The sequence below is a fragment of the Amblyomma americanum genome, chromosome 3 (genome assembly GCF_052857255.1).
Source record: "Amblyomma americanum isolate KBUSLIRL-KWMA chromosome 3, ASM5285725v1, whole genome shotgun sequence".
Classification (NCBI taxonomy): domain Eukaryota; kingdom Metazoa; phylum Arthropoda; class Arachnida; order Ixodida; family Ixodidae; genus Amblyomma; species Amblyomma americanum.
The window spans coordinates 213,987,538-214,013,516 of NC_135499.1; the positions used below are offsets into that span (position 1 = coordinate 213,987,538).

Consider the following 25,979-nt stretch of genomic DNA (forward strand, 5'->3'; position numbering starts at 1 on the left):
TCATGCTTGCTTTACAAGATACTGTGATAAAAGGTCTTTTCTCTGCAGTGCTGCAGCAGAATAAATGTTCTCCTCCACTGACGAGTGTCTTGCTTTTGTTGACCAGTTTTCGGAGGTGTCTACAGTCGTAACGGCAGCCTTGTGCCCTGGCGTGTGTGAAGCTCCTCGTCTCCATGGGAAGCCCAAGCCCATCTCAGCCCACCTGCGATGGGGTCAGCACTTTCCTTAGTCTTCACTGGCACTGTGATGGCCTGGCACCCTTTTGTGAATTGTGCCCCAAAAATGTGAAATAACCGATATTGAAGACATGGTTGCACGGTTCATTTGTTCTTGCTCTTTCAACTGTGGCAGCATTGTGGTTTTAAACTTTTCAGCTGTGGTTTTAAAATAGTGTAGTATGTGTTCAACAGAACTAATATAGATAGATTTACAGTCGCCGACCAATTTTTCAGACTTGGCGGGACCCAGAAAATGGTCCGAATAATCGAACAGTCCAAAAAATCTGTGAACTTCAAACAAATAACTTTTCTGCGAAAAGCCAGCTTTCACATTCTCAAAAATCGCCGCTCCCCATGTTCCGCCTACAAGCGATATTAGTGTGTATGTGAGCCATGTTCATGTATTCGTCGTGACCCTCTCATGTGACCCTCTCATGTTACAATACCAGACAGTGCAACGCAGCTGCAAGTCATGCCATGAACGAATACACCCGCTGCACAAAGCAAGAACAGTCAGTTTGCATGGGGCAACGATGCCCGCGAAGACCGAGAGGTAACACACGGGGAGACGCGAGCGTAATCCAGCATCTCCGAATGCAGTCCCCCCCTCTACTGCGTTTGCTGCCCCGCACCGTGGGTGGCGTTGTCCAAGCCACGACGGACGCTGCAGCTATCCCGCTGTCCTGTTGCACCATTTTCAATGCGACCGCGCGCTCTTTGTAGGCCATCTCGATGGCAATAGAGAGCGTCCCATTATCTCGAACAGAAACGGTGGAGAACAAATAGCCAAGCCTATCCAAGCCAGTCCATCCCATTCGCTCCGTCAGTGCCTGCCGATTTCGTTTTAATTCAAGATGGCACTTTTCACGGCAGTGGACATGCGGCGGAGAAAGTTGGTTGTGGCAACGATGCCCATGCATCTATACTAGGTCGAAATACTGTGGAGATCTGTGGAGATTTGTGAATGATACTTTTAGACCCCATAAAGTCCAAAATATTGGCCGTGAAAATGTACACGTTCCTATGATGTGCACGACAGTTCCTCATTTGAAGTCCGAATTATTGGAGTCCTAAAAATCGGCCGGCTACTGTAGTATAGTGAGGTTTGAAAGTGCATTTAAGGGCACTTATATTCTTGCAACCTAAATAACAAGGAACAATGTCTGAGCTGTGTATCTAACATGTGGCAGTTCTTGCAGCTCTGTAAATGCTTGTGTGAAAGTTGAGAAAGGGTCCAGATCATTTCCACATTCAGAATTTTGTAGCTTCTCTAACATGCTTCTTAGTTTCAACAACCTGCTGAATATGGAGACAAAATTGTAAATTTTATGGAAAATTGCACATAAGTGCAGCTGTGCTTTTGTGCCCACTGAGCAATGGCTGCAAACATAGCTGTAGAGTAATGCTGAAAAATTCCTCTACATTTCATATGGGTGAAGTCTTCAGTCAGTGATATTTTGGTCGGCACATAGAAGCCATACTTGTACAGAGCTAAGGCAGTACCAGGTGTTGAAGAATAATCTAGAGCCGTCCTGTGCAGCCCATGCTGCTGAATGTAATTGCAAAAGTCCAGCATGTTGAGGATTCTTGCATGTCTTAGCTGTTCTTTTTTATATGTAGAAGACTTGCGATATGAAGAAAGCCAATCTCATGCTTGCAAGTGTTCTGCTGCTAGCACTGCTGGTAACACTCATTCCACAGCTTAACTGTACTGGGTGCAATGCTGACCAAATGCTGGACTGCACACATGCAGGGCCAGCGTCTTCAACGGGTGGTGCAGCTGTGACAGCGTATGAACTCCAAGTGTGCGAGGAGGATGACAGCCAGTCACGGGTGGCCTATCGAGGCCCTGACATGGACTGCACGGTGGCAGGCCTCTCGCCAGGCCGAACCTATCTCTTCCGTGTGCGGGCACTGAACTCGGTTGGGGTGAGTGCGATGTCTGTGTGCGTTCATGCAACACTCAGCAAAATTTGCAGCTCTACACATTAGGCTTGCAGTGTTTGATAGCACTTCGATAGGCTTTTGCGAACCTGAAACTGGCTTCAAGCATATCATTTGGAATAAAAGTGCGGTACTTGATACCTCCGCTGTTCCAAGTACTATACCCTGCTGCAATACATTTTGGCCAAAGGATGTGAAGTTGTGTAACTTTATAGTGAGACTTGTGCATAAGTGTAAATGTTTTATTGATATTCTTGTTTTTTCTGTCTAATCTTTGTGCACGTACAGTTCAGTGCAATATAGCTTTGCTGTTCTTTTTAAAAATAAATTGGCTGGTAGTACAGCACCTGTGGTGCCCACTTTTTCTTTGTCCCTCGTGTGTCGTACTGCCTGTAAAATTTTATGGAACCTAACCAGTTATCTCAAAAAATGTTTGTGTTAATCTCAAGAGCTTTCATCATTCCTCAGGAGGCTTTGACACTTCTAGTCAACATTTTGTCCTTTGTTTTGTTAACTTCCTAGCCGGGGCCATGGTCGGAGCCGCTGCAGGCACAGAGTGGTGCAGGTGCACCGGACTCTCCGGCCAATCTAGCAGTCCAGGTGCGCGGTGCAACTTGTGCTGTGGTCTCGTGGGAGGAGGCGCTCTGCCATGGGGCTCCTGTCTTGGAGTATCAGCTGGAGTGCCATCGTGCTACAGGTCACGAGAACGGAAATTACGTGCAAGTGTATGCTGGACGCAACACTCACCATGAGGCGCGCAGCCTGGAACCAGCCTCCACTTACTGGTTTCGTGTTATGGTGAGTGTTTGGCTCTGCTGATGTAGCTTGGCCAGTAGCCAGTCTGTGTCAATAATGTGGGGTGGGTCACAGGTGTGTTGCGGTAATGGGATTCTGCCTGTTGTGTCAGAAGAGGTGGTGCACAGAAGTGAGTCTGTAGTGAGCCATGTCACATCACATCACTTCACATCACTTCATTTTCCTTAAAGACCCCTTGCGGGGTGTTACATAAGGGGTGGGTTTTTATGAAGTACAGGTGTTCAATGCAGTCATGAATGTTCCAGGGCAGGTGATGGCAGCGATATCGTGGGGAAGGCCGTTCCAGTCAGCTGCTACTCGGCAAAAAAATGAATTGGAGAAAACAGTGGTACGGGCACGTGGGCGCAAAACTTGAAGAGGGTGACTGATGCGATGGGATCTGCACGGCGGTGGTGCGCAGATGTAGGGTTCTTGTCCGAGTGGCGAATAAAAAAACTTGTGAAATAAGACGAGACTGGCAGTGCGACGGCGAGCAGAAAGATTAGATAGACCTGATTGCAATTTTAGAGATGATATGCTAACGTCGTATGAGAATACGAGGAATGAATGAATCTGGTGGCCCTGTTCTGCACAGCTTCGAGGGCGTTTGTTAGATATGCTTGGTGAGGGTTCCAGATGGCCGATGCGAATTCCAGTTTAGTTCTGATGTTTAGTTGTTTAGATGTTTAGTTGTTTGACCACTGCCCACTTAAATACGCCAGTTTATCTGTTAGTTTGAGGCAGTGCAAGCTGCCATGAGGACATTTCATGCATCCTGATGACTTCTTATCGTTTGTTTATTCAGATTTTATTCGCTTGTCATAGCTGCAATTAAAAGACAGGCACAGGCATCTTGACTTCCTTCCTTTGAGGTGTTCACTCCTTCATCCCCAACTCTTTTTGTGGGCCATGTTCCTGGCTATGAAAGAGGACTCGGACATATTTAAGTGGCTTTTTAATACTTTTGCAATGACAATCTTGTGTTTCCCATGGGCAGTTTTCATAGAACCAATTTAGTTATGCTGGCAGTTGTGCGCACACCTGCAAAATGACGGGTTTTCAAAGCTGAAGAGCAAACTCCTGCTTCTCACATTTCTGCACTATCCCACTGTGGCCTGGTAGTAACAGCGTATGGTCAGCTCACCTCTTGTTGTTTGTTTGCCTACATCTGATGGAAAGATTGTTGTGAAGGCACTTATGGAATAGATGTCTTTCATGCAACATGTGCACAGTAATTCAAATGAAAAGCTTAAAAAGCTGTGCTTTCCACTGTCCAAGTTTACAGCAGTCTGGGGGTTTTGTTTGTTGGGACAGGCTTGCAGCAGTGCCGGATCAAGTGCCTTTTCTGATCCGGTGGAGTGCAACACACCCGCTGGTGTTCCGGGAGCTGTTGGATCACTGTCTTGTGTTCGGGGCCCAACAAGCCTGGAGGTGTCGTGGTCAGCACCCGCTTGCCACGGCGCCGACATCACCCACTACGTGGTCGAAGTGTGTGAAGGGTCACCGGTGCACGCGCAGCCTCAGGCCTCTGGTCCCGTGCAGTCAGCACCCACGACGCACACAACTGAAGACACCCAAATTCTGCTCACAGATTTGCAGCCTGAAACAAACTACAGGTTAGCAGTCCTCTGTAATCCAGATCTTGAACTTGCAATGTTTTCAGAGTGAGCTCTCTTTTATTAGAATCTTCATGTTGGAAACAAGGGAACAAGCCTATGGTCAGCTACACTTGAGAACAGAGCAAATTATTTGTGACATGGAATTAGTTTGTGCATGTGCAGGTTATTCTTGGTACAGCAGAAGATTAGTACTGTTTTCCAGCAGAATTGGTGAGCCAGACAGCTCTCAAACATGCTATGCATATGCTGTGATGGTATCTTTAGCTGGTTGTACTATGGCTGCCTGCACGCATCTTGCACAGCCCATGTTCCAATGCTACGCATTATTTGGAGAGCAGTTAGGTGTTTGCACTTGCACAAAGTTTCATTGCCTTTTTTTGCAAAGGCTGTGTTGTAATGATGTGGGGAATGAACCACTTTTTACACCTCCTTTACTCATTTTACGCTTGTTTTGGTGCATTATGTTTCAGGGTGCGGGTGCAGGCTGTGAACGCCGTGGGGGCAGGTCCCCTGAGCAGTCCAGCACTGCGCACCAGCACTCAGGCTCTGCCACCACCCGCACCGACTCTCGATTGCCTCTCGGCGGGGCACAACAGTCTGCGGCTGCGCTGGATTGACCACCAGGCAGCACGAGACGTGCTACACTACACCCTTGACATGGAGGTCAAGCCTGGCATGTGAGCGCTGCCAGCTGCCTCTTCATTCTGGTCTCGCTCTTAGCTTTCATTGCACCACAAGCCAAGCTTAATGCTGTATATTGTTTGCACCTTTGCTTTGTGTTATAATGGAACATGCATTGACGGTTTAAAGCATTAGTTCTCAATCTTTTTTAGCCTTGCGGGAAGCCCAACGGCTTTCAAAAGATGCTGAGGAACTCCACTTGTCTTGGCTTCTATTCCTTCCTTCCTTCCTTCCTTCCTTCCTTCCTTCCTTCCTTCCTTCCTTCCTTCCTTCCTTCCTTCCTTCCTTCCTTCGTTCCTTCGTTCCTTCCTTCGTTCCTTCGTTCCTTCGTTCCTTCCTTCGTTCCTTCCTTCCTTCGTTCCTTCCTTCCTTCCTTCGTTCCTTCCTTCGTTCCTTCGTTCCTTCCTTCGTTCCTTCCTTCGTTCCTTCGTTCCTTCCTTCGTTCCTTCCTTCCTTCGTTCCTTCCTTCCTTCGTTCCTTCCTTCGTTCCTTCGTTCCTTCGTTCCTTCCTTCCTTCGTTCCTTCCTTCCTTCGTTCCTTCCTTCGTTCCTTCCTTCCTTCGTTCCTTCCTTCCTTCGTTCCTTCCTTCGTTCCTTCCTTCCTTCCTTCTTTCGTTCCTTCCTTCGTTCCTTCCTTCCTTCCTTCCTTTCATGGATGCGAAAAGAAGCATGCAGACACATGGCACCTCAAGAAATGCCCAAATTCAATTAATAAAGACTGGCTGTGCAGTGAAATGGTCTTCAAGGATCAATAGCCATTCAATTAGTCTCAAAGTAAAGAGGGCGGGTGGTGTTGGCACTCCGGGGTTGCATAGAACGCAGTTTGAGAGCCCCATGTTTAAAGTGACGGTCTGGCTTTGTTGTAGGTACAAGTTTATGAGCATTTGTGTTCACCTGAGTCTTGTGCAGCTGGTTGGTAATGTGCTGAAGATATGAAAATATGAAAAACAAGGTTCCAGCATTAATGTCTTCTCGGGATTATGTAGCTTTCACTTGCCAGTCCATTGGTGCACATTGCGAACGGCTTAGAGTGTTAATTTTAATCATTCATTAGTGACTTGAGTAAAAAGCGTCATAATTCACATCAGATGCCGATGCAGCACTTTGAGCTGTATATTCTTCTCTTCAGTGTTTTGTGTCCTGTTACACGAGTGATGATGAGCCTCAGAGTGAGTTTGACATTCATTGAGTTGCTACATCAAAGCGGATGTGCAGTTGCTACATCAAAGCGGATGTGCAGACATATCCTATTGACTTTGGAATCCATGTAACAAACTCTCATAACCAACCATCATGCAACCACGACAAGTTTGCGAGAGCTCCTGCAACAGCCAATCCTTAAGCGTGGATGCGGCAAATAAAATGGCCATTTGGGTCAAAATTTTCAATTTATTTTTATTTTCCATAACTCTAGAGTCTTTATCTGTCTTGTGACGAAAAATGTAGCAAAATGTGCAGTACAGATTTATAAAATGAGTTTTTTATGTGCGGTTGTAGTAAATCGCATATTAATAGCGCTTCTGATTGCAGCGCATTGTGAATTCTGCGGGTTTCCAATGACTTGAGCTCTGCCATCTCAGTATCATCATGAATAGGAAAGATCAGACGGTCAGAGCTCCTGTTGGTTGCAGCGCCACATTTCTCTGACCAAAAGCAAAACATGCGGGACTATAAACAAGGCAAATGTAGTAATGAACTTTGTGGTTCATTTTTCAGCTTTCACTCGTGCAGTTGCTTTAGCTCATCTCTGAAGAATTTCATATGCGGTGACAGTAGGATTTGCATTTTTTAGCACATGAATCCTGAGGCGTTAATTTTGCTGTGTATACCTCTAATAGTTTTGAAATTTATTTTTGCAAAAACTTTGTTCTTAATTACTGGGTGTTAACTAATAGCTTTATTGCACGTAGTATTCACAAACATGCTGACATCCGATACTTGCGTGCTTTCTCTTTAATTATTTAATGCACCAGGGACAACTTTGCTAGTGTGTTAATTGTAATTACTCAAGAACTGTATCAGCTAGCTTAAAATAAAATGTAGTTCTGAAATCAACGTAAAGTTAGATAACTGTACCAAATTTGGTTACATTTCATGAATAAGTAATGAAAATAGTTCTAATTGCTGCATCTTCCCTTAAGCACCTTGACTGAAGCTCTGAACCAGTTGTTATTGCATTGTTATTGCATTTAAAAAGTACTACACTGCCCATTTGGAACAGTGTCTCATGCTTGCTTTTTTGCAATTTGCATTGTGGATAATTTTAAAAGTGGTTTAATTTCGGTATTTCCCACAATCTGGGAGACACCAAAATTAATGAATCTGAGCTGTGTTCTGGGTCGTCAAGCATTGGCTGATTTGCATATTTTTTGTACATGCACACACACTGTTCACACAGTGGTAAAAGATGATGGAACAGGAGGCTGAGCAAGAATTCTCTCTGCCTTGGCAGCTTTGCAGCAGTCTACCAGGGACCCAGTCGGTCGTACAAGGCTCTGCGGCTTCAGGAGAATCAAGCGTACCGGTTCCGCGTGCGAGCCTCCAGTGACGCTGGAGATGGGCCCTACTCGGAGCCATACACTTTCACCACAAGTCGGGCTTTGCCGCCTGCTGTCAAAGGTCTGTAACAGGGGTTGCAAAACCGGCAAACTTATGCCCAATATTGTTTGTCGTGCGATACCAGATCTTGCTGCAGGCATTTTGGGGTTTTGAAATGGAGAAATGTGGTCAAGCCTTAACCCGCACTGTGACTGCAAGCACATTCAAGTGCCAGCCATCCACAGTGAGCTGTGCTCTCGGGAACAAACGAATGCAACTGGTGTGGGGTCAAAGCACATTTATTGCCATTAGGTGATAAAGAGCAGTTTTTCATCAAAGAGACAATGCTGGAAAATCGAGGACCTTCGACTTGCAAGAAGGGTTATGTGTGAACATTGTCCCACGTTGGGACAGGGCGGACACGGCTAGGGTGGAAAGGGCAAGCCCTTGGGATACTGTTTGACGCTACATCTCGCTGGTGAAGAGTGGAGCCACACCGGTGTGGTGCCTGTGCTGCAGCAGAAGTGGCACCCTCTCTTGATAGCTAACACAACATGATCAGACCGACGGCAAACCGCGACAAGAAGTCGTGCTGGAGAGCTGAACTTCATATGATCAGAAATTGACACCAGCAACATGTGACATTAGGAGTGGCGACCTCCAGCATAGTCAGTGTAGGTGTTTGCGATTTATCTCTTTTCAGCTTTAGTCACTGCTTATTCAGACTCTGATGATTTCTCTTGTGCAATCAGTGGGAATGCTTGTGGTTCTGTTTTCTGTAACGTTGTCCCCAGTGTGTGCGTTCAGTGGTTCCATGCTGCTTGTTGCTATCATTGCATTTACTTTGGCACTGCTTATCTTTCAAGCATTTTGAGGCCTTTGGAAGTCAGTATCTTCATCACAGGCATTTACATTGTCTTTGCAGCACCACGTGCAAATTCGTTGGGTGAAAGCAGTGTCCTGTTGGAGTGGCAGCCGGTGAAGCCTGTAGGTGATGACCCCATCAGCTATGTGGTGCAGCTGCAGCACTCTGGGAACTCCGAATTCTCTGTGGTAAGTTGCCTGGCCTCTCCTTCGCTGTTTGTACCACATTATACATTGCAGGTGCAAACAGACCATTTGCTTGGCATGCTTTCAGAGCTGGCTTGCTGGCCCGACACATCAAATGTGAATTTTCTGAAAGAAATAATTGTGCAGTGTTAATTTGTGCTGAAATGTGTCCGACTCCTTGGCACATGCTGTTGTAGTACAAGACAAAAACGAACAGCGGTAAACAGGGCTCCAGGGTAAGTCGGGCACGGACAGAGAGAGCTGAGTGTAGATCTTAATTCTCCCACTGCCCCCATAGCATATGGCAGAAAAGCCCCTGCGCAGAAAAGTTCCAGATTGAGGCAGTACTCTGTCACACATACTGTGGCCTTCCGTGTTGTGGGCCTTTGCATACTATGGGTTTCTCTGCTAGTGCACACAATAAGTACGTAGGCCCTGGCCTATTTCTGAGCACATGTGCATTAGTTTCTCTGGTGCCCTCGACAAAAAAGGCCAGTACCACCTGCTGTACACTGCTAATCAGAATGCTGCAAGAGGCAAATGTTGTGGACATGCATGTTGTTGGCTGTACCTCACAGGTGTACCGCGGCCGGGACACTAGCTGCACTCTGAGCAATCTTGTTCCACGGGGCGCCTTCCACTGGGCACGGGTCGCTGCTGTGCGCCACTGCCCGCAGAGCCCGGAGCCCCTGTGTGGACCGTACGGGCCTGCCACCTCCTTCCAGCTGAGTGCCCCCTCCGTGCCTGCATCTGAGCCAGCCAGTGAGTCAGCTGCGGCTGCAACTCGCAGCACTTCCTGGACACTGGGAGACCAGCACTGGGCAGGTCTTCTGGTTGGCGGCTTCACCCTGGCGGCTGTTCTGGTGGCCGTTCTGCTGCAAGAGCTGGTTTCCTGGACGCAATGACCAGGGAAGGTGGGAACCGGCAGATTTCCCGCATTTTTTTCTTGTGCCTGTCATGCTGCTTGTAGCTACGTCATATAACACCCCTCCAATTTTTAATGCATGGTGTCCAGTGGCCTTTGACCAGCCGACATAGCGGAAAGCAGAGCAAATAAAAAAAGAGGAAAATGTAAAAGGCACGTGCACGAATCCTGCTGCTGGAGCAAGCATCTTCAGCTAGGCTGTTGTACTCGGTGCGAACTGACACCTGCCTCTGATCGGCTACCATGCAGCGGACCATTAAGTAGTTGCAGCAGCTTGATTTCACCCGTCGAGTCTTACTTTGAAGCATATACACAGTTCCAGTGTATAGTGAACAACATCGGAGGAAACGGTTGGGATTATTACAGAAACTCCTACGCTTGCACTATGCTGCCTAGCTCGCGAAACAGCAAGGACACTTAGAAGTGCTGTCCGATTTTTTTTTATCTTTTTTCGCTCCTTCCTTGATTCCTCAGTTCACCGTGCAGTCCAGGTGCCCATCCAGTGTAAGACTGCTACTGTGCCTTTCCTTTTGACTACCTGTGACCCCTGGACAGAAGTGTCCAAAAGACGTTTTGAAGGTTTTAGAAAATCAGTGTCTCTCTTTGATGGCAGCAGCAAAATTGGCAGAAAGTGCGAGGCACGAGTTTCATGCATGGGGTGGTCTCCTGATCGTGTCAGTGGAGCTACACGTGGTCGCCGGGAGTTATGCGATTTCGTGGCTGAATGTGTCGCATAAACAGCTCGTCCTTAAAACAAATTGCAGGGGACATTCGGTGCTGGTTCTTTAAGAGCGCTAAGACTAAAGCTACCGTGAAATGTCGGAATGGTACCCCCAAATGGAACGGAGGCCGAGCACTGTACTCTGAACGCGGAACATGTGCAGTAAGCTCGAGCCACAAACGCACGGCAGACCAAATAGAGCCGAACGCTGCAATGCTGTGCTCACAAATGCACTGCAGAGGGGTCGGTGTGGACCAAGGAGAACAGCCTACCAGACTACGCTTGCTTTAGCAGTGGGATTTGTGTGCATGCCCTAACCCTTGCCCGAATTTTCTCTCACCTACGCCTTCTGGTGTCACTGCACTGGCCAGATGTCATTATAAGAATTATAGGGCCGTACATTTGCACTTGTAAGCTTGAGCTTTTCTATGCACCTGTGTCTCCTCATTGGACATACGTAGTTCTCTTTGTGTTCTTTCTTTTATACAATTTAAGGGGCACTGACGACAAATTGAAGCTGGCCTGTTTGGATAGACTGCGGCATTCTAATAGGAGCGATCATTCCAAGTGAAAAATCCACTTTTATTACCTAAAAAACACCGAAAAACAAAGTGTCGCCATGACCAGCCGATTTTGCAAGTAAACTGCATGCGTTGGCATCGAATTTTTGGCACGAATCTGAGGCTGTGCTACACTGCCATTCACTTCAGACAGCGGCATCCAGTCCTCCTCATTGTGGACATCAAGAGTTTGAATCAAGTGGCAGGAAAATTTTTTTAAATCCTTGTCTCGGCCATAAGTATGTTTTTGCTACTGGAAAAACGTTAACATGCCCAGAAAGAGGGATAAAATCAATTTTTATTGAAAATAAGTGGGTGGAATTATCTTCATTGGCCTTTTATTTATCCTAGGGCCATTTTTATCTTTTTCGTTACACTGAAGGCACTTTCTAGGTGGCATGGGGCTTTGTAGGTTTCTATGTCTGTCAAAGCCAACCACTTACAGGCATCACTCTTTTCTTTCATAGAATGTGAGAACGCAGTTACCTGTTACTTGTGAAATGAGGTGTGCTGATGTTGCATTGAAACTAGGAGAATATTGCCTTCAGTATTGATAACTTGACTCTTTTGTTGCAGTTCTGCAGTTTCCATTACAATATGTGTAATCATGGGGGAAGGACACAAGGCAAAAATATGCAGGGAAAAGTGGTTGTTCAAACCTGCCACATATTTTTCTTTGCCTCATAAGCTATGTTGTCAGATGCATCTGAGGTTTTTGGAGGTGTATAGTAATAGGAACAGCCCTGTGCGTAGTATATTATCACATTTATGCAGCTTCAATTCCTTGAAAGATATTTTATTTTCATGGGTGCTAATCTGTGTGCAAGCCTCAAGAGTCTTTTTTTTATTTTCCTGTGTGTAGGTTCAGGGCTTGGAACTCTGCACTGATGATTCATTCTCGTGGTGCACTGAAGGAAAGCTTGCCTTTGACACCAGCTGTGGAAGCAATCTGTAAACATGGGCCAAACTGTGCGTGGAGCTTTTCATCGACCCCCCAACTGAACTCTCTGTGCATGAACTCATCGTAGACACGGTGTTCCAGCCGTTGGCGTGCTGCCATTTCGTCGTGCTCTCGGGAAGCATCACGCGCCTTTGAAGCTTCACGTTCAGGGTCTAGAAGCCGTAGACGATGCACTTGTTTCCCTGCACTCTTGTTGTGAGGCAATCTCTGAAGCCTGCTTGTGGTCCAATGTGGCTCTTCTGTTCTGCGCACTATTTCTGTGAAAAATGGGGGAAGAGGGGCACAGTGCAATGTTGTCTGCCTTTCTTGGCACTCAATGTCACGACCTCTGTCTGTCTGCTGCTTGATGCTGCGTGGGCTTTTAAATATGTATGTGTACGTGTGTGTACATGTGTGTGAGTGTGTGTGTATGTGTGTCTGTGATGTCTTGCATGATTAGAGGCTCTTCACTGCATGTGAGCGTGTGTGCGAATGTGCACATACCAGGCATGTTGAAATATGCATGTTAGTAAGGCTTTTTGAACCTGGAAAAAGTTGTTGCGATCTCTGTTGCTTCTGTGTTTTTACGAAAGTTGACGCAATGGGGAGGTCACTGGACTGTGGTGTTTAGCCATGCATCTTAACGCTGGAAGGGGATTGGCCATAGACCGTACATTGGCAGCAGTGCTGACAAGCCCACACTTGTTTTCTTCATTCTTATATTTCTACCTTCATTGAGGGGCGGGGTTTCTACGCAAGACGCTTGCGATTTGCACTGCTTTTTGTCTGGTCACATAACTGCATCCTATATAGTTAAGTCTTCCCATTCCTTGCAATGGACCAGATGTGCTCAGCCAGTGCCAGATCTCTCAAACATGATTTTCTCATTTTCCCTTTTTTTTCTTCCTTTCACAATACTCGAGCCTTTGGATCACCTACTCATTTCTTCCTCTTTAATTGCTTGGTTGGCACCTTACAATACTGAGCTAACCAGGCATGTATACTTTGTATGCCTGTTTTTTTTTTTCTGCACTGGGTCTGGGGTACATTCATCCTATTGGAGTTTGTTGCAATGTCACAGTTCCTGGAACAAATCGCTGAGAATGTCCTCTGGCAATCAACAAACGTGTCAGCTGTGTTACTTTACTATTACTGTCATTTTGAGTGCAGCTTTTGCTTCAACCCAGTGTGGAAACTTAGTGATTAGTTATACAATGTGCTGCATTGCTCTCCTGCAAATGATTGTAAAGTGTTGCAGCAGTCCCGGTGCCACGTTGGGGTTTCAACTCTGAAGTAATTCGTTGTACTTGTATTTTTGAAACCGGATGTGTATGTGTCATTTGTAAGCCTGGTTTTACAGATGTATAAAACTTTTTGGGGGTGTACTTACTCGCCTTGTTGTTTCTTTTACTTTTGTTTTATGGCTATCGTCTTTACACAGCAACTTGCATTTCTCAGCACAGGCCTTCATTATAACAGCTTGTCTGTTACATAGTTAGCATTAAGCCAGCAGTAACCTTTTGCACACCATTTATAAGCTGTAGTTTTATTTTGTTACCACTCGTGGGTCCCTTTTAATTTTTTGGCATTGTGCATTTTGGCTTTGGTTTTTGGCTCAGTGCAAACGTTTGGCCCGGGGCCAGAAATTACCTTGTGCATATTTTTTTCTTGGCTTTGCATACATGACTGCTATCTGTAATCGTTTATATTTTGCCACAGCCTGAGAAAAGGGCGTATTGTCAAGGTTTTGAAGACCTTGCTTAGCTCGTAGCTGTCTTTGTGGTCTTCCGTATCCTCTTCTTCCTGCTTAATGTCATTACTAGTGGCTTTATGGTGAGTTCATGGTGAGCTGGCCTCTGCCGCATCAGTTACAATTTTGCATTTGAACACTGCACACTGTGCAAATAAGTTACATAAAGAAGCTGTTGGCAAACCTGCCAGTCTGTCCCCAAATTTTTCATTCGTGCACATCAATAAAGTGTATGTGGTGCCTCTTGTTGCTGCAAGACTGACTGGCGATTTAGTTCGCCTTTGATGAGAGTACTGTGCATGACATGTTGGCAAATGGTAATCAAAACAAAAGGTGCTGATCAAGAGGCCCAGTTTGGTTTGCATTTTGCGTGTGATATACAGAGTGATTGGAGTGTGCCAGAAACGGGCGAGAGTGTTTCCGCTCTTCCCCGCAGTTATTCCAGGTGCAATGTTGGCTTCGGCAAATTGGCTGCTCTGGGAGTGGAAAAGCGGGACTTTATGATACTCCTTGGAGGATAAAAGCATTTAGTCGCCTGTCCAGGTCTGTTGTTCTGGGCATTTCTTTGGTTGCTCCGAGCTTAACTGCGGTAGTTCAGAGTATTTTTTCCTCGTCTCTGATGCTACTGCATCGCATTGTTCGTGAGGATTTGTGCAAATGTGAATGTGCAGGCATGAAATATGAAAGTGAGCAGATGAGCATGAGGTATTTTTGAACATGCATGTGACCAGTCCACATTGTTTTAGCCGTGCGCTGAAGTTTTTACATATCTATGGGTTTATTAACAGAAAAAAATTTTATTTTCTTAAATATACAGTAGTATTACTTGTCTATAATATATATATGTATACATATATATATATACATACATATTGAGATATATATATCTACAAGATGCGTCGTATATATAATATACATAAGCTCCTCAGATGTTTTACACGCATTTCTTGTTACTCGTGCATTCTGTTACTGACGAGTTTTCTTGGAAAAACAGCGAAGTGTCAAGGTACAGTGTGCATTCTTCCATCAGATAGTGTTTGCTGTAACTGTTCCTTCCTGTACACATTGTTTTGCTCACTACAACTAATTTTCTTTTTGCTCTTGTATGATATCTGTATATTGCTAAATGAATAAATGTACACGCAACACTCGTTTGTCAGTAATTTCTGTGGTGCTAGATGCACTGTGGGCTGTGCCGCCATCTGCTGCAAGGCAATTTAGGAGAGGTGCAGATTGTTGTAATTTTATTTACAGCCTGGAAATAAATTCTCTTTTGAAGTGGCACTGGAAGGGAATAAATTTGTCTAAAGCCAGAGTTGTAATGGGTGAGTGTATTGTCATGGCCACACCTATCTGTACTTGAAAATATGGTTAAAAGAATGCAGTGGTTTTGTTGGGTATCGCTGCAAGTTAAGTCACAATTTGATATTAGTCGTCCCATTGGCTAGGAAGTCTTGTATGGACAAATAACCAGTGCCCGTTTGCAGTCTTTCCCTCTAGTATTTGACTCGCAGCGGTGGCGTGAGCCACAGGTGTAATCCCGGCAATGGCGGCCATTTTCAATGAAGGCAAAACACTAAAGGCGCCCATTATGCTGTGCAAGGTCGGTGCACATTAAAGATAGTCTCTGGAAGATTTTTCTTTTTCCAGTGACAAGTTGAAAATCCCAGCAGGTGTAAATTATTCTGGAGCCCTCCACTACAGTGTCTTGCTCTCCCTCCTTTCACTTTGTGCCTAATTCATGCCTAATTCCCTCATGGGGCAGTTTAGGTGTCCACTGAGGAGCAAGACAGATACTGCACCTTTCCTGGACTTTTCTCCATGGGATTGATAAACTTTATTGACTGAAATGGGTGTTAGGGGTGGTGAGTTAGGAAGGGGCTGGTGAGGGAGTAGCGGTTTGCATTCCGTAGTCCAGGAGTCCGGCCTCAGACTCTGGCTCGCTGCACGCTGCGGGTCTGAAGTAGTCTAAAAAGTCCTCCCAATGTTTAAGGCTAGGGCTGATTTTCAGTGGCATTTGGCTGCTGAGACAGGATCGGATCCAGGCATGGTGGCCGCGTGTCAAGGCGAAACAACTCTCTTATGTGATGACGACATTCACTGAAAATGTTGCAGGTGGTTGTTGCCACTGAAGGAAGAATGAAAAGGAAAGTGCACAGGCCTGCCCACTGGCTCAAGCTGAGCCACAATCGTTGCCATGTGCAGACAGTAGGAGAGTTAAAACAGGTCCCCAGGTGGATATTAACCTGCAGCCTACTTGCTCTCTTCTTTCACTTACCTTATCCATACATCAAGGCAAGACTGAGAACACTGATTTGGTTGAAGTGTATGAGAGCGAAAAATTTACTGTGCCTTTCCTTTCCTCATAATTTGTCTTATGGTGAAGACAGACCTGTGAAATACATTGCGCATAGAATGAGAATTGTGTTGCGGAAATGGGTTAAGTGTGCTGCATGACGGAAGCCAGGTCAGAGTGCAAGATGTGTGGTGCGCGAAAGGTCACGACTGCAGTTATGAATTCAATTTCCCGGGAAATGGAAAACAATCACGAGGGATTCTCTACAAAGCAAACATAGTTGTTGCCAATTCTAAAAACTTGAAAACAAGAGTGAACAAACCGCACAGGTGAGCTCACCAGCTGTTCACGCGAAACGTTCGACTGTGCTGTTTGAGCATGGGCATTTGTTGTTGCCCGCCCGCGGCGGCTCAGTGGTTAGGGCGCTCGGCTACTAATCCGGAGTTCCCGGGTTCGAACCCGACCACGGCGGCTGCGTTTTTATGGAGGCAAAACGCTAAGGCGCCCCTGTGCTATTCCGGAACCCTCCACTACGGCATCTCTTTCTTCTTTCACTCCCTCCTTTATCCATCTCCTTAGGGGGATGCCATTCAGGTGTCCAAGGATTTAAGAGACAGATGCTGTATCATTTCCTTTCCCCAAAAACCAATTATTATTATTGTTACCCCACATACAATGGCGCATGCCCACATAGGGGGATTGGCCAAGAATAGGGGGGCACAGAGTTTTTCATATAAATATTTCCTGGAAGAAAATAAAATGAATGCTGAGGAAGGAAGTATACAAAAATTTGGCAGTGGCTTAGCTCGGCTATGCCAGGATATACGTAGCGAAAGCTAAGGCATAGCATGGTTAGCCTTGGTTAATCTTGATTGCAAGTCCAGATTAGTCTGGTTATCTAGCTATGTTTTTGTTGCATTAAAGACGACACATTGTTGTTTTAGACACACACTTTATTGCATTTCTTATTCTGGTTGCTTCTTGATTACTACGAAGACGGCTCTATGATCTGAGAAGTAGCATGCGGCTGTATCGATCGATCGTTCCTTCGGTGAATTGTGAGGCCAGTGTTTGTCTCTGAAAGACGAGGTCTATTGTTGAGCCTCGTTGCGTAGTCTGTACGTTGGTGTCACTGACTAGGTCCAGGTGAAACTTGTCTTTCAGGGGACCGTTGAGCTAATCAGGAGCGTGGTTGAAATCACCGGCCACAACGCACAGTTCTCGGCCATTTGCTCGCTTGGGGACGCATGTGGCTACCACATCTATGACATCACTCACAGTATTGTTCGAAACTAAAGACAGCAACGCCTGGAGGTGAGGTTGCTCCTGAGCGAAACACCGAAGATCCTCCAATGTCCATGATGCATGAAGACGCCGCCCCCAACACGCCGGCGCCGCATACAATGACAACCTCGGCAACGACGCGAACCGCCTTCAAAACGACGCCGCTACCGAGAAAAGCTTCGATACAACGCGGGATACAAACGTGCCCGTCTCGCGGCGGCATATTCACGGCGTTTAGCCAGTCGCTTGGCGCGCTGTTCGTCTGTTTCCTGGGCGATTTGTTTCCTCTTCATCTCGGATCTCCTTCCGATGTCGATTCCAGGCCTCCTCCTGCTTATCAGAATTGTCGCCGTCCATACTGCCGCCTGAACTGTAGTTACGGCGCACGCGAGCTCTCCTTTTCAATCCTACGACATGTTATCATGCATGCGACGCAGCTGGCGAAGCGAGCGTAGGCGAGCGCAACGACGATGAACGCGGTGTGACGTCATACCAAAAGGCGGCGGCGGTGAGCCGCGCTGTGTGACGTCATGCCAGATATCGCGGCGAGCGCGCGAAGCACAGTAACCGTCTCACATATCTCTGTGGACACCCGAACCGCGCCGTAAAGGAAGGGGGAAGGGATAAAGGAGGGGGGGGGAGAAGAAAGAGAGAACTGAAAATTGAAAGTTGGATTTTGAGGAAAGGCGCGGCGGTGCGCAGCGGCGGAACACACCTGTGGCTCGGTGCTACTAGCGGCGCATGCGCAGTAGTGACTAGGGAGCTAGAGAGAGAAATAGCGGCGAGGCGCACGTTGTGACGTCATGTGCCTCCTTGGAGTACCGCCACGGCGAAATCGCAAGTTCATGGCCAGCAAAGCTTTCGCTTTAAAAAGGAACAACGAAATGAAACGGGAAATGCATAACGCACATTTACTACGTAGTAGACGCACTCAAACATCTTCATTCTTCTTTAATTTTTCGGCCGAAATTTGACGAGCACGTTCATTCATTAGCTAAGATGTCTCTAAATTCCTATCGATCACTGCTCGAGGATGCCTTATAAAATTAACTGGAATCATAAAATCTGATTTGAGCGACGGAGGACGTTGAGGCGTTCGAGGTAAGTTGAGATCCTCGTGTGTAGGCGAGGCGCGTGCGCACTTCAAAACTGCGGTCACGTTGGCGTGAACCCGATACTCGACTGGCCACCTGCGCGGTCCTAATGAAAGCGCGTGTGCAAAACAAAATAAGCAGAAGCGCATCGGTTGCGAGGTGGTGGCGGGGGTGCATGCCTTTGGCGAACGGTTGGTCCCAGAGGACCCACCGTAAAGAGTTCCTCGATGAATGGATCAGCAGCGATGAAGAGGACGACTGATCGGCCTCCCTAAGCGATCACACGGGCCCCGACCGGCGCGGCGGCGGCACCATGAAGGAAATGGTGGGCGGCTGCTGCGTCTGCTCCGACGAGCGCGGCTGGGCCGAGAACCCACTGGTGTACTGCGACGGCCAGGGCTGCACCGTGGCCGTCCACCAAGGTAGAGACCCAGTTCTGCCGAGCGGTCATTCTGTGCTTTGGCGCCCAGCGTGGCTGCACGTCGAGCGGACGCCGACTGCGCGCTCCTCTCGTTTAACTATGGCGGCAACTGTGCTGCGGCCCTCGAACTATTGTCGGGAACGTCCAGTTGCCGCCATAAACTCCGCGAAACTGCACGCGTCAGGTTCAGGCATCGGGAGGAGTGCGGACCATCCGGCCACTTCTATTCCGCCAGTGCATCTGTGCCCCTGCGAGCAGACCGTCAGTCGGGAGCTGTGCGCGCTGTCTCGGGCACTCTGCGCGTTCGCTTCTCGCATCGCGGGCTCAACGTCTTCTTGACCGCCGTATGTGGCCGCGTCACACTCAGCCCGCTTATTGGCACCTCTCGGTCTCGTTGCTTCTGTTACCAAGCTCAAAAAGAGTAGCGCTTGCCCTAGCCTTCGTGCTTGTCTCCTGTTTCATGGTAAGGGAAATGCCGTGCCGCGCGTTGCGCTCCAGACATCCGCTCGACGCGCGGGAGACGTGTGCAGCAGCGTGCCGTTCAGCTGCACATGTGCTTGATCGAACGGCTCCCGTTCCGTTCACTTCGCTACTTTTGACACATTTTATTGACTCGATAGCTGGTAGACGCAACTAACGTCGTCCTCGATGCCGGGTGCAAATGCTCCTAGCATTTTGTCGTAGAAGCGACCGCTTGTGTGTAGCACTGGTAGTTCTGCTTTCCTCACTGGGATAACACGGCACCGGCGCACTTGATCCCGCGTCGCTGACTGGCAGCGGCTTTGCGAGATCTGTGCGGGGTTGTTGTGCATGTTCCGAGCGCCGTGGTATCTTGCATGCGGGATTTAGTTCTGCCGACGAAAGGCATCGGGACGCAGTTCGGTGTTTTAACTTCACTCTCGCAATACTTGTCGAAAGTTGGGAATCCGAAGTGCCGAGGGAGCAGTAACTGTGATTTCCCCTTCGAGCGCAAGCTAAGAAATAGGGCGAAGGTAACTTTGAATTTAACGAGAATGTGTCTGTTAGTCACCACAGCACATTGCAATGAACAGAGTCGATTTTATTGCACATTAAAAAAATTGGGTCGCGTGCACAGTTTTGGGCATCCTTACAATGGCACCCTTACAACTACAACTTTGGCAGTGTATCAGGCTTCATGTTGAAGAAATCGGTTCCTTTGCGTAGCTTGCTCCTAAAATCAGTTGCTGGGTGTCTCCCCTCGTGTCCGTGTTCGTCTTTGCGCTGTGAATGTAAGCTTGCTCCTACACGCTAGTTTGTAGACCAGAGCTCACGCAGCCCAGAATCACATTTACTTCAAAATTCTTGAAATTTACTTCAAAATTCTTGAAAGCAGTCCATTGTGGCCGACGAAGAAAGACAGCTTCCCACTTCTTGCATGGAACTCTGGTCTTTGAAGTGTGGCCGTTTTTCCTGCACAGTCAGGGAAAAGTTTGTGGAGATGTGTCTTGGCCATTGGTTGAGTCCCTCATATTTTGTAGAGTTTATGGGCAGTGGTGCAGGGTTCTGTGCTTTCTGAAACCAACTCAGCAGAATGCTGCTCAACTGCCCTCCTTGGGCTGCTCACTCTTGTTAATTGCAACGAAGAAGCGGGCTATGTCTAACTGAAAGGCCATGGCATTTTTCAAGTCCTTCTTGGAGTTGCCCTCTTTTGCCACGTATGTGCACAATCAAGGCTTTCCAAATGGCAAAAGTGATGCAGTGGCCACTTCTTCATACTACTGGCTTTAAAATTGACTTTCAAAGGATACAAGGAGATTAAAAAGAATCACGATTTCCATGCCACCATGAAGCAGGTGTAATCAGGCAATGGCTTCTGGGCAGTCAATTTCAACATGCTGTTTCTGAGACTCGCTCTACCTCTTACCTTGTACTATCGGCGTAAAATGAAATGCGAACAGCGGAGCGCGTGGCAAACAATCAAGCTTAGGCCGTCTGCCTGTCGTTATCAATTACAGGCGCGCTCTTCTGGTTTGCGATAGTTTTCTTTTGTTTATTTATTTTTTTTTTGAATTTCGCTTCTTCGCTTTGCCGCTGGAGCACCACATTCATGCTTTTCACCGATCACAACTTGCACAGCGTGGTTTCGCGGGTGGCAGCGAGTGAAGCGAGCGGCCCCATCTCCCTGGTCAACCTTCATTTTTTCGCAGAACAGGCGCTTATAGCACCACGATGATGGCAGAAAAATCGAAGCGCTGCAAGCCAGGGCTCTATCAGCACTCGCTTTACATACACGGGCGACAGCCGCTGCCGCCAGAGGAACTGCGCTGCGCCAGTTGCGCTCCAGTGGCAAAGCGAGAAAACGAACTCGAGAGAAAACAGAAGAAAAAGTGTCGATAACCGGATGCGGGCGCCTATCGCTGCTAGCGACAGGCAGACGGCCTAAGCTGGACCGTTCGCCACGCGTTCCGCTGTTCGCATTTCATTTGACGCCGATAGTACATGTTCCCAATATCTATAAATCGTCAATACCATGTTAACAAAAATTCATCTGCTGATGATGTGGTGGATTTTCTACTTGAGTGTAAGTGATCATGAAGACCTGATCTTGATGTGAAGTGATCTTGAAGGCAGGAGTCGTGCAGGTGATTTGCATAGGTTCACTGAGATTGTCGGCATTCAGGCATGCTGTGCTTGTATGTGCATGCAACTTTTTCCCGCCATTACACCAGCCTTGTTGCACTGAAACAAATTTAACTAATATCGAACAAAAATTCGATAGTTACATTAATTAAAGACATTAGTGACAAAGTTTGCATATACTACTGAAAGGGTACGATGGCAAGAAGTTTTTTATGACTGCTCATGTGCAGGCCTGTAGAAGTGGAAACATCCATCTTCATCAAATGTTTGTGTTGAAGCTTTTCATTCCTAAAGCACAGTGACCCTTGTGGTCTACTTGAGATGCGTCTGTGAATGTCTGTGGAGTGCCTCGATGCACCAAAATTCATTTTAGAAGTGCCGAGAGTTGCGAGAAGTTTGCATGCACAAATGTGGACATCGCTGCTGAATGGGATATTGCTCCCAGTCAACACACCGTTCTACCTAATATCTTCCAAGATGGCCATGACTGCAATTAAAACAGTGGAGTGTGCTTTATTTACTTTTGACCCCAGATGGGCCTGTGTAGTGCCTGTGACAGTTACTATTTTAGCAACTTTCACCTTTTCCACAATAGCTTATGGTGGATGTAATTCTTACCAAATGTCCTTTAAATCTTTGCATTTGTGTAGTGTGTGGCATTTAGTCTTCAGTGCAGCTATTTGGGGACTACTGTAGTTGGTTGTATTATTTTGGCTTTTGTATAAATCGTAGGTTATGCATTAACTTCAGTAGCTATCTTCTGCTTAGCATAGCATCTAAGTATCATGTGGGTCAGTTAACTGGTCTTGGTCACATGGCCCCCATCTCTCTGCAGCCTGCTATGGGATTGTCCAAGTACCCACTGGGCCTTGGTTCTGCCGGAAGTGCGAGTCACAGGAGAGATGCGCTCGTGTTGTGAGTAAAATTCTTTTGCTCGCATTATCAAACCGTTGTTGCCATCGCCGGGAAGTGGCTACCTGTAGTCTCAAAAGCCGCTCATCCAGAAGGAGAAAAGAAGAAGTGCACAGCATTGTAGAGGCATGTAGGACTCCATAAGTAGTTCTATTTGGCGAGATTTCTTCGATACTGTTATTGTTTTGAGACTGTCAAGACGATGTGTTTGCATGTTTTGGGTAACTAAATGTCAGATTGCACTTGAGTCTAGAGTGCAGAAGTGCACTGAGTGAATTCTCAGAAGCAGCTGTTGCATGAAGAGCTAACCTTGCATCTCCTCTGGCGCCCAAAATGTTGATAATGTGTGGGGAGCGACGATCGTTGGGATGGGGATTCAGGTAATGTCACCAACCTAGCCTGAAAATTTTGTGTAATTATCATCAGTCTGCTTGATTCAAGCATTGATGTATATCAAGCTTTCTATTATACTGAGTCGTACTATGAAAAAGGTTTAATATGAGTGTGAACTGCGAGGGCGTTACCATTATCACATGAGCAGTGTTTATGCCCCGACATTTTTCCCTCTCTGCTGCACATGTGCATGCGAGGAACTGTCGTGCCATCCTGTTCCAGCTGCTGTAGGTGACGCAGGAGCCTGCATTCCAAGTTGACCATTTCCTGCCTTTCGATCTGCCACCATTGCCTTCCTGCTTTGCCAGTACCGTTCAGTGAATTGGCTGCGAGACATCTTGCACACTTTCCGCCACTACCAAGCCTCGAGGCGGGTCAAGAATTCGCCTTTGTGTGGCGCATCACTTCCGCAAACGGACTGGTGTCAGGCTGGAAGGCAACTAGCACTGTTTTCCAATTGGTACCCAAGCTGTCTGTTGAATGCTTGACGGCCTATGGATGGACAAGGTGATTTGTTGTTGAGAACCAGTCTGCTTGCTGTGCTAGCACACTCCAGTTGTGCTTGTTGCATGCTGGTGGGCAGGAAGTGGTTAAACCAATGATTGACTTGGAATACAGGTTCAGAGCTAGCCTAGTCGAATAGATGCAGTTGTGCACGTGTGTTCAGCAGAACAAATGACAGCTTGTGCGTGTGCCATACAGTGCATAGACAGTATCATTTCTATACAGCTTGGGTGTCCATCTGTGTGCCATAGCATCTTATTTTGCGTTTATATGTAGTGGCTTCTGTTTCACTAGTGCCACCTCACAGTCATATTACTAAGCCACAGGGTACTTTGTTGATTAATCTAGATGTCAAGACAGAAAAAACTGCTATTTTTTAATTCAATTTTGGGTGCAATTGAACTGCAGAAGCAAGGCTTTCTTCAAATGTAGGGAAAGTCTGCTAGGCTGTCATCTGAAGGCTACTACCTTTTGCTGTGCCTTCAGCAATTCATGTCAGGAACTCAACACACCAGATGCCCGCAGCGCTAGACCCAGACCCTCATCATGTACTGTAACGAGAGCGTCATGCTCACACATGAGGAGGAGGAGGGCCTTCAGAAGAGAAGCAACAGAGATTTGTTGTAGTTGTAATGGAAACAGGGGCAATGTTTGTACATGAACTTCCATTTCATAAAAGTGAAAGGAAAGGAGAGGAAGACTCGTCAACCAGAGGGCCAACTAACATGGTGCAGATGTGTGCAACAGCAGTGACTGTGAGCAAATGGAGGGCTTTTGTTTATGTGCTTCTATTTTATTGAAGCGTTCAGTGCCCTAATGGATAATTGACGGAAATGCAGAGACTAAAACTGTGACCTGTCAACAGGGGTAGAAATGTGTGCTATTACACGCAGTGTCGTGTAACTTTTATGAATTGAAGGTGTTTTTGCCTTAACTGCATGATCATCTAATTACTGCTAGTTATTGGTTAAATTGGATAACTCCTTCTATGGGCCAACTTCTATTATGCATTTATGATGTGAACAACACAAGTGGATATTAAGCTGTAACTTTATTGTAAAAGGAACCTAGGCGAGCTATACTATTCTGGATGAGCGAAGAGGATTTTGAAGCAACCATGGAGTGCTTCAAACCACATGTCCCTTGCTGTGCATGCATTGTGGTAGTTGTAAAGGCTGCCAGCGTGTGCTAACATCTTGTCATGTGCCATCTGCAGCGGTGTGAGCTGTGTCCGTCGAGGGATGGGGCACTCAAGAGAACTGACAATGGAGGTGAGGGTTACTTACTCTGCTGTGATTTCTACGTACATGGCTTTCAACTGACTGTGGAAATATATAGGTCACTATAGGTCTGTTTGATTTGGCTGCACTTGCTGCACCAGTTTCGCAAAGTTCCACAGCTGAGCAACTTGGCACTGGCTGCTTCCGAGACGAACGGCGAGATGTGATCCTGGTCGTCCGCTTGCCTTGGCGTCCGAACCAAATTGCAGCCAGCTGCATGCCGTCCACATCAACAGCCGCTAACATCGATAACCGCGTGAAGAATTTTCAAACAGTGGAATTATTAAAGAACCATCCCCACAAAGATCATTTTCCCGGAAAAAAGCCTTTGCGTTTGCATGTAACACACACACATGATTTACGAATATGCGCCGAAATGTTGCCCACGGAGCTCTATTTTGCCGTTCAGGTTTACAGTTCTGACACCCCACCTCCTCCTTTCTAGAAACAGCTGCCACCACTTCATTAAGACTGCCATCATATGTTCACCGAGCTACATATTGGCGCCACCATACTGCTGCACTACAGCTGCACTTATACGTACTTCAGAGAGTGCAAGCTGGCCAGAACTTGTGATGCACTAGGCATGTGCTTTTACAAAATAAGTGCAGAAGTGCAGCAGTTGCGCGCTGCACTGACTAAACGAATGCCAAATGGGTGCAGCAAGTGCAGCCAAATTGAACAGACCTTGCATTAGAGGTCTACTAGTTGTAGGCAGCTACAGTTGGCAGAAATAATTTTAGCTTATGTGAAAAAAAAAAAGAGAAATTTGTCAAGGCCTTTTGTCTATTGTGTGCAAACGAGGAGGCTGACAGAAATCTGGTGAGGTTATCCATACAGCAGTGAAAATGCTGCCAAGCTTCCAGGAAGTAGCACACATGCATTAAGCTTATGCAGTTTGGTAATGCTCTAATTTTTTTCTTTTTTGAGGATATGGATTGGCAGTGAATAGAGCCAATTTAGAAGCTTGGGCGAGTTGGTGGCAGATCATTCTTAAAACAGTGCAAAAAAGACATGGACGCAGAGAAGAGATGTACACCAGTGAAAATGCTGCCAAGCTTCCAGGAAGTAGCACACATGCATTAAGCTTATGCAGTTTGGTAATGCTCTAATTTTTTTCTTTTTTGAGGATTTGGATTGGCAGTGAATAGAGCCAATTTAGAAGCTTGGGCGAGTTGGTGGCAGATCATTCTTAAAACAGTGCAAAAAAGACACGGACGCAGAGAAGAGATGTACACACGGAGCGTTCGTGTGTACATCTCTTCTCTGCGTCCGTGTCTTTTTTGTGCTGTTTTAAGAATGATTAATGCAGACTGAGCAAAAAAAAAACATGTACAGAGAGGCTTTTAAGGCATTGAGATCCTTACAGTGCACTAATTGCTGCATGTTTATTTTTGAAGGAGTATAGACAGCTAACTTTGGCTGCGTGTTTTCTTCTTTGTAATGATGCGCAA

The 25,979-nt window shown here is 46.7% G+C and overlaps 2 protein-coding genes across 16 annotated transcripts in view; both read left to right on the forward strand.

Annotated features, from left to right (window-relative positions):
* Window positions 1–14,888, forward strand: part of LOC144126034 (fibronectin type-III domain-containing protein 3A-like) — a 60,831-nt gene extending 45,943 nt beyond the window's left edge. For all 4 annotated transcript variants that reach the window (XM_077659922.1, XM_077659923.1, XM_077659924.1 and 1 more), the window contains 9 exons: window positions 107–212; window positions 1,972–2,147; window positions 2,685–2,960; window positions 4,272–4,573; window positions 5,047–5,253; window positions 7,709–7,875; window positions 8,720–8,847; window positions 9,423–9,758; window positions 11,913–14,888. In XM_077659922.1, the coding sequence (XP_077516048.1) occupies window positions 107–212; window positions 1,972–2,147; window positions 2,685–2,960; window positions 4,272–4,573; window positions 5,047–5,253; window positions 7,709–7,875; window positions 8,720–8,847; window positions 9,423–9,749 (1,689 nt within the window). In that variant the 3' untranslated portion in view covers window positions 9,750–9,758; window positions 11,913–14,888. The remainder of the gene's footprint in view (window positions 1–106; window positions 213–1,971; window positions 2,148–2,684; window positions 2,961–4,271; window positions 4,574–5,046; window positions 5,254–7,708; window positions 7,876–8,719; window positions 8,848–9,422; window positions 9,759–11,912) is intronic.
* Window positions 14,889–18,522: 3,634 nt separating this feature from the next.
* LOC144126037 (zinc finger protein zfp-1-like) overlaps window positions 18,523–25,979 on the forward strand; it is a 52,539-nt gene continuing 45,082 nt past the window's right edge. For 5 of the 12 annotated variants that reach the window (XM_077659927.1, XM_077659929.1, XM_077659931.1 and 2 more), the window contains exons 1-3: window positions 18,532–18,836; window positions 22,272–22,351; window positions 24,462–24,516. In XM_077659927.1, coding sequence (XP_077516053.1) covers window positions 18,728–18,836; window positions 22,272–22,351; window positions 24,462–24,516 — 244 coding nt within the window. In that variant the 5' untranslated portion in view covers window positions 18,532–18,727. Of the gene's footprint in view, window positions 18,837–22,271; window positions 22,352–22,963; window positions 23,249–24,461; window positions 24,517–25,979 lie in introns of all 12 variants that reach the window. The other 7 variants (XM_077659933.1, XM_077659936.1, XM_077659935.1 and 4 more) reach the window with 5 other exon arrangements.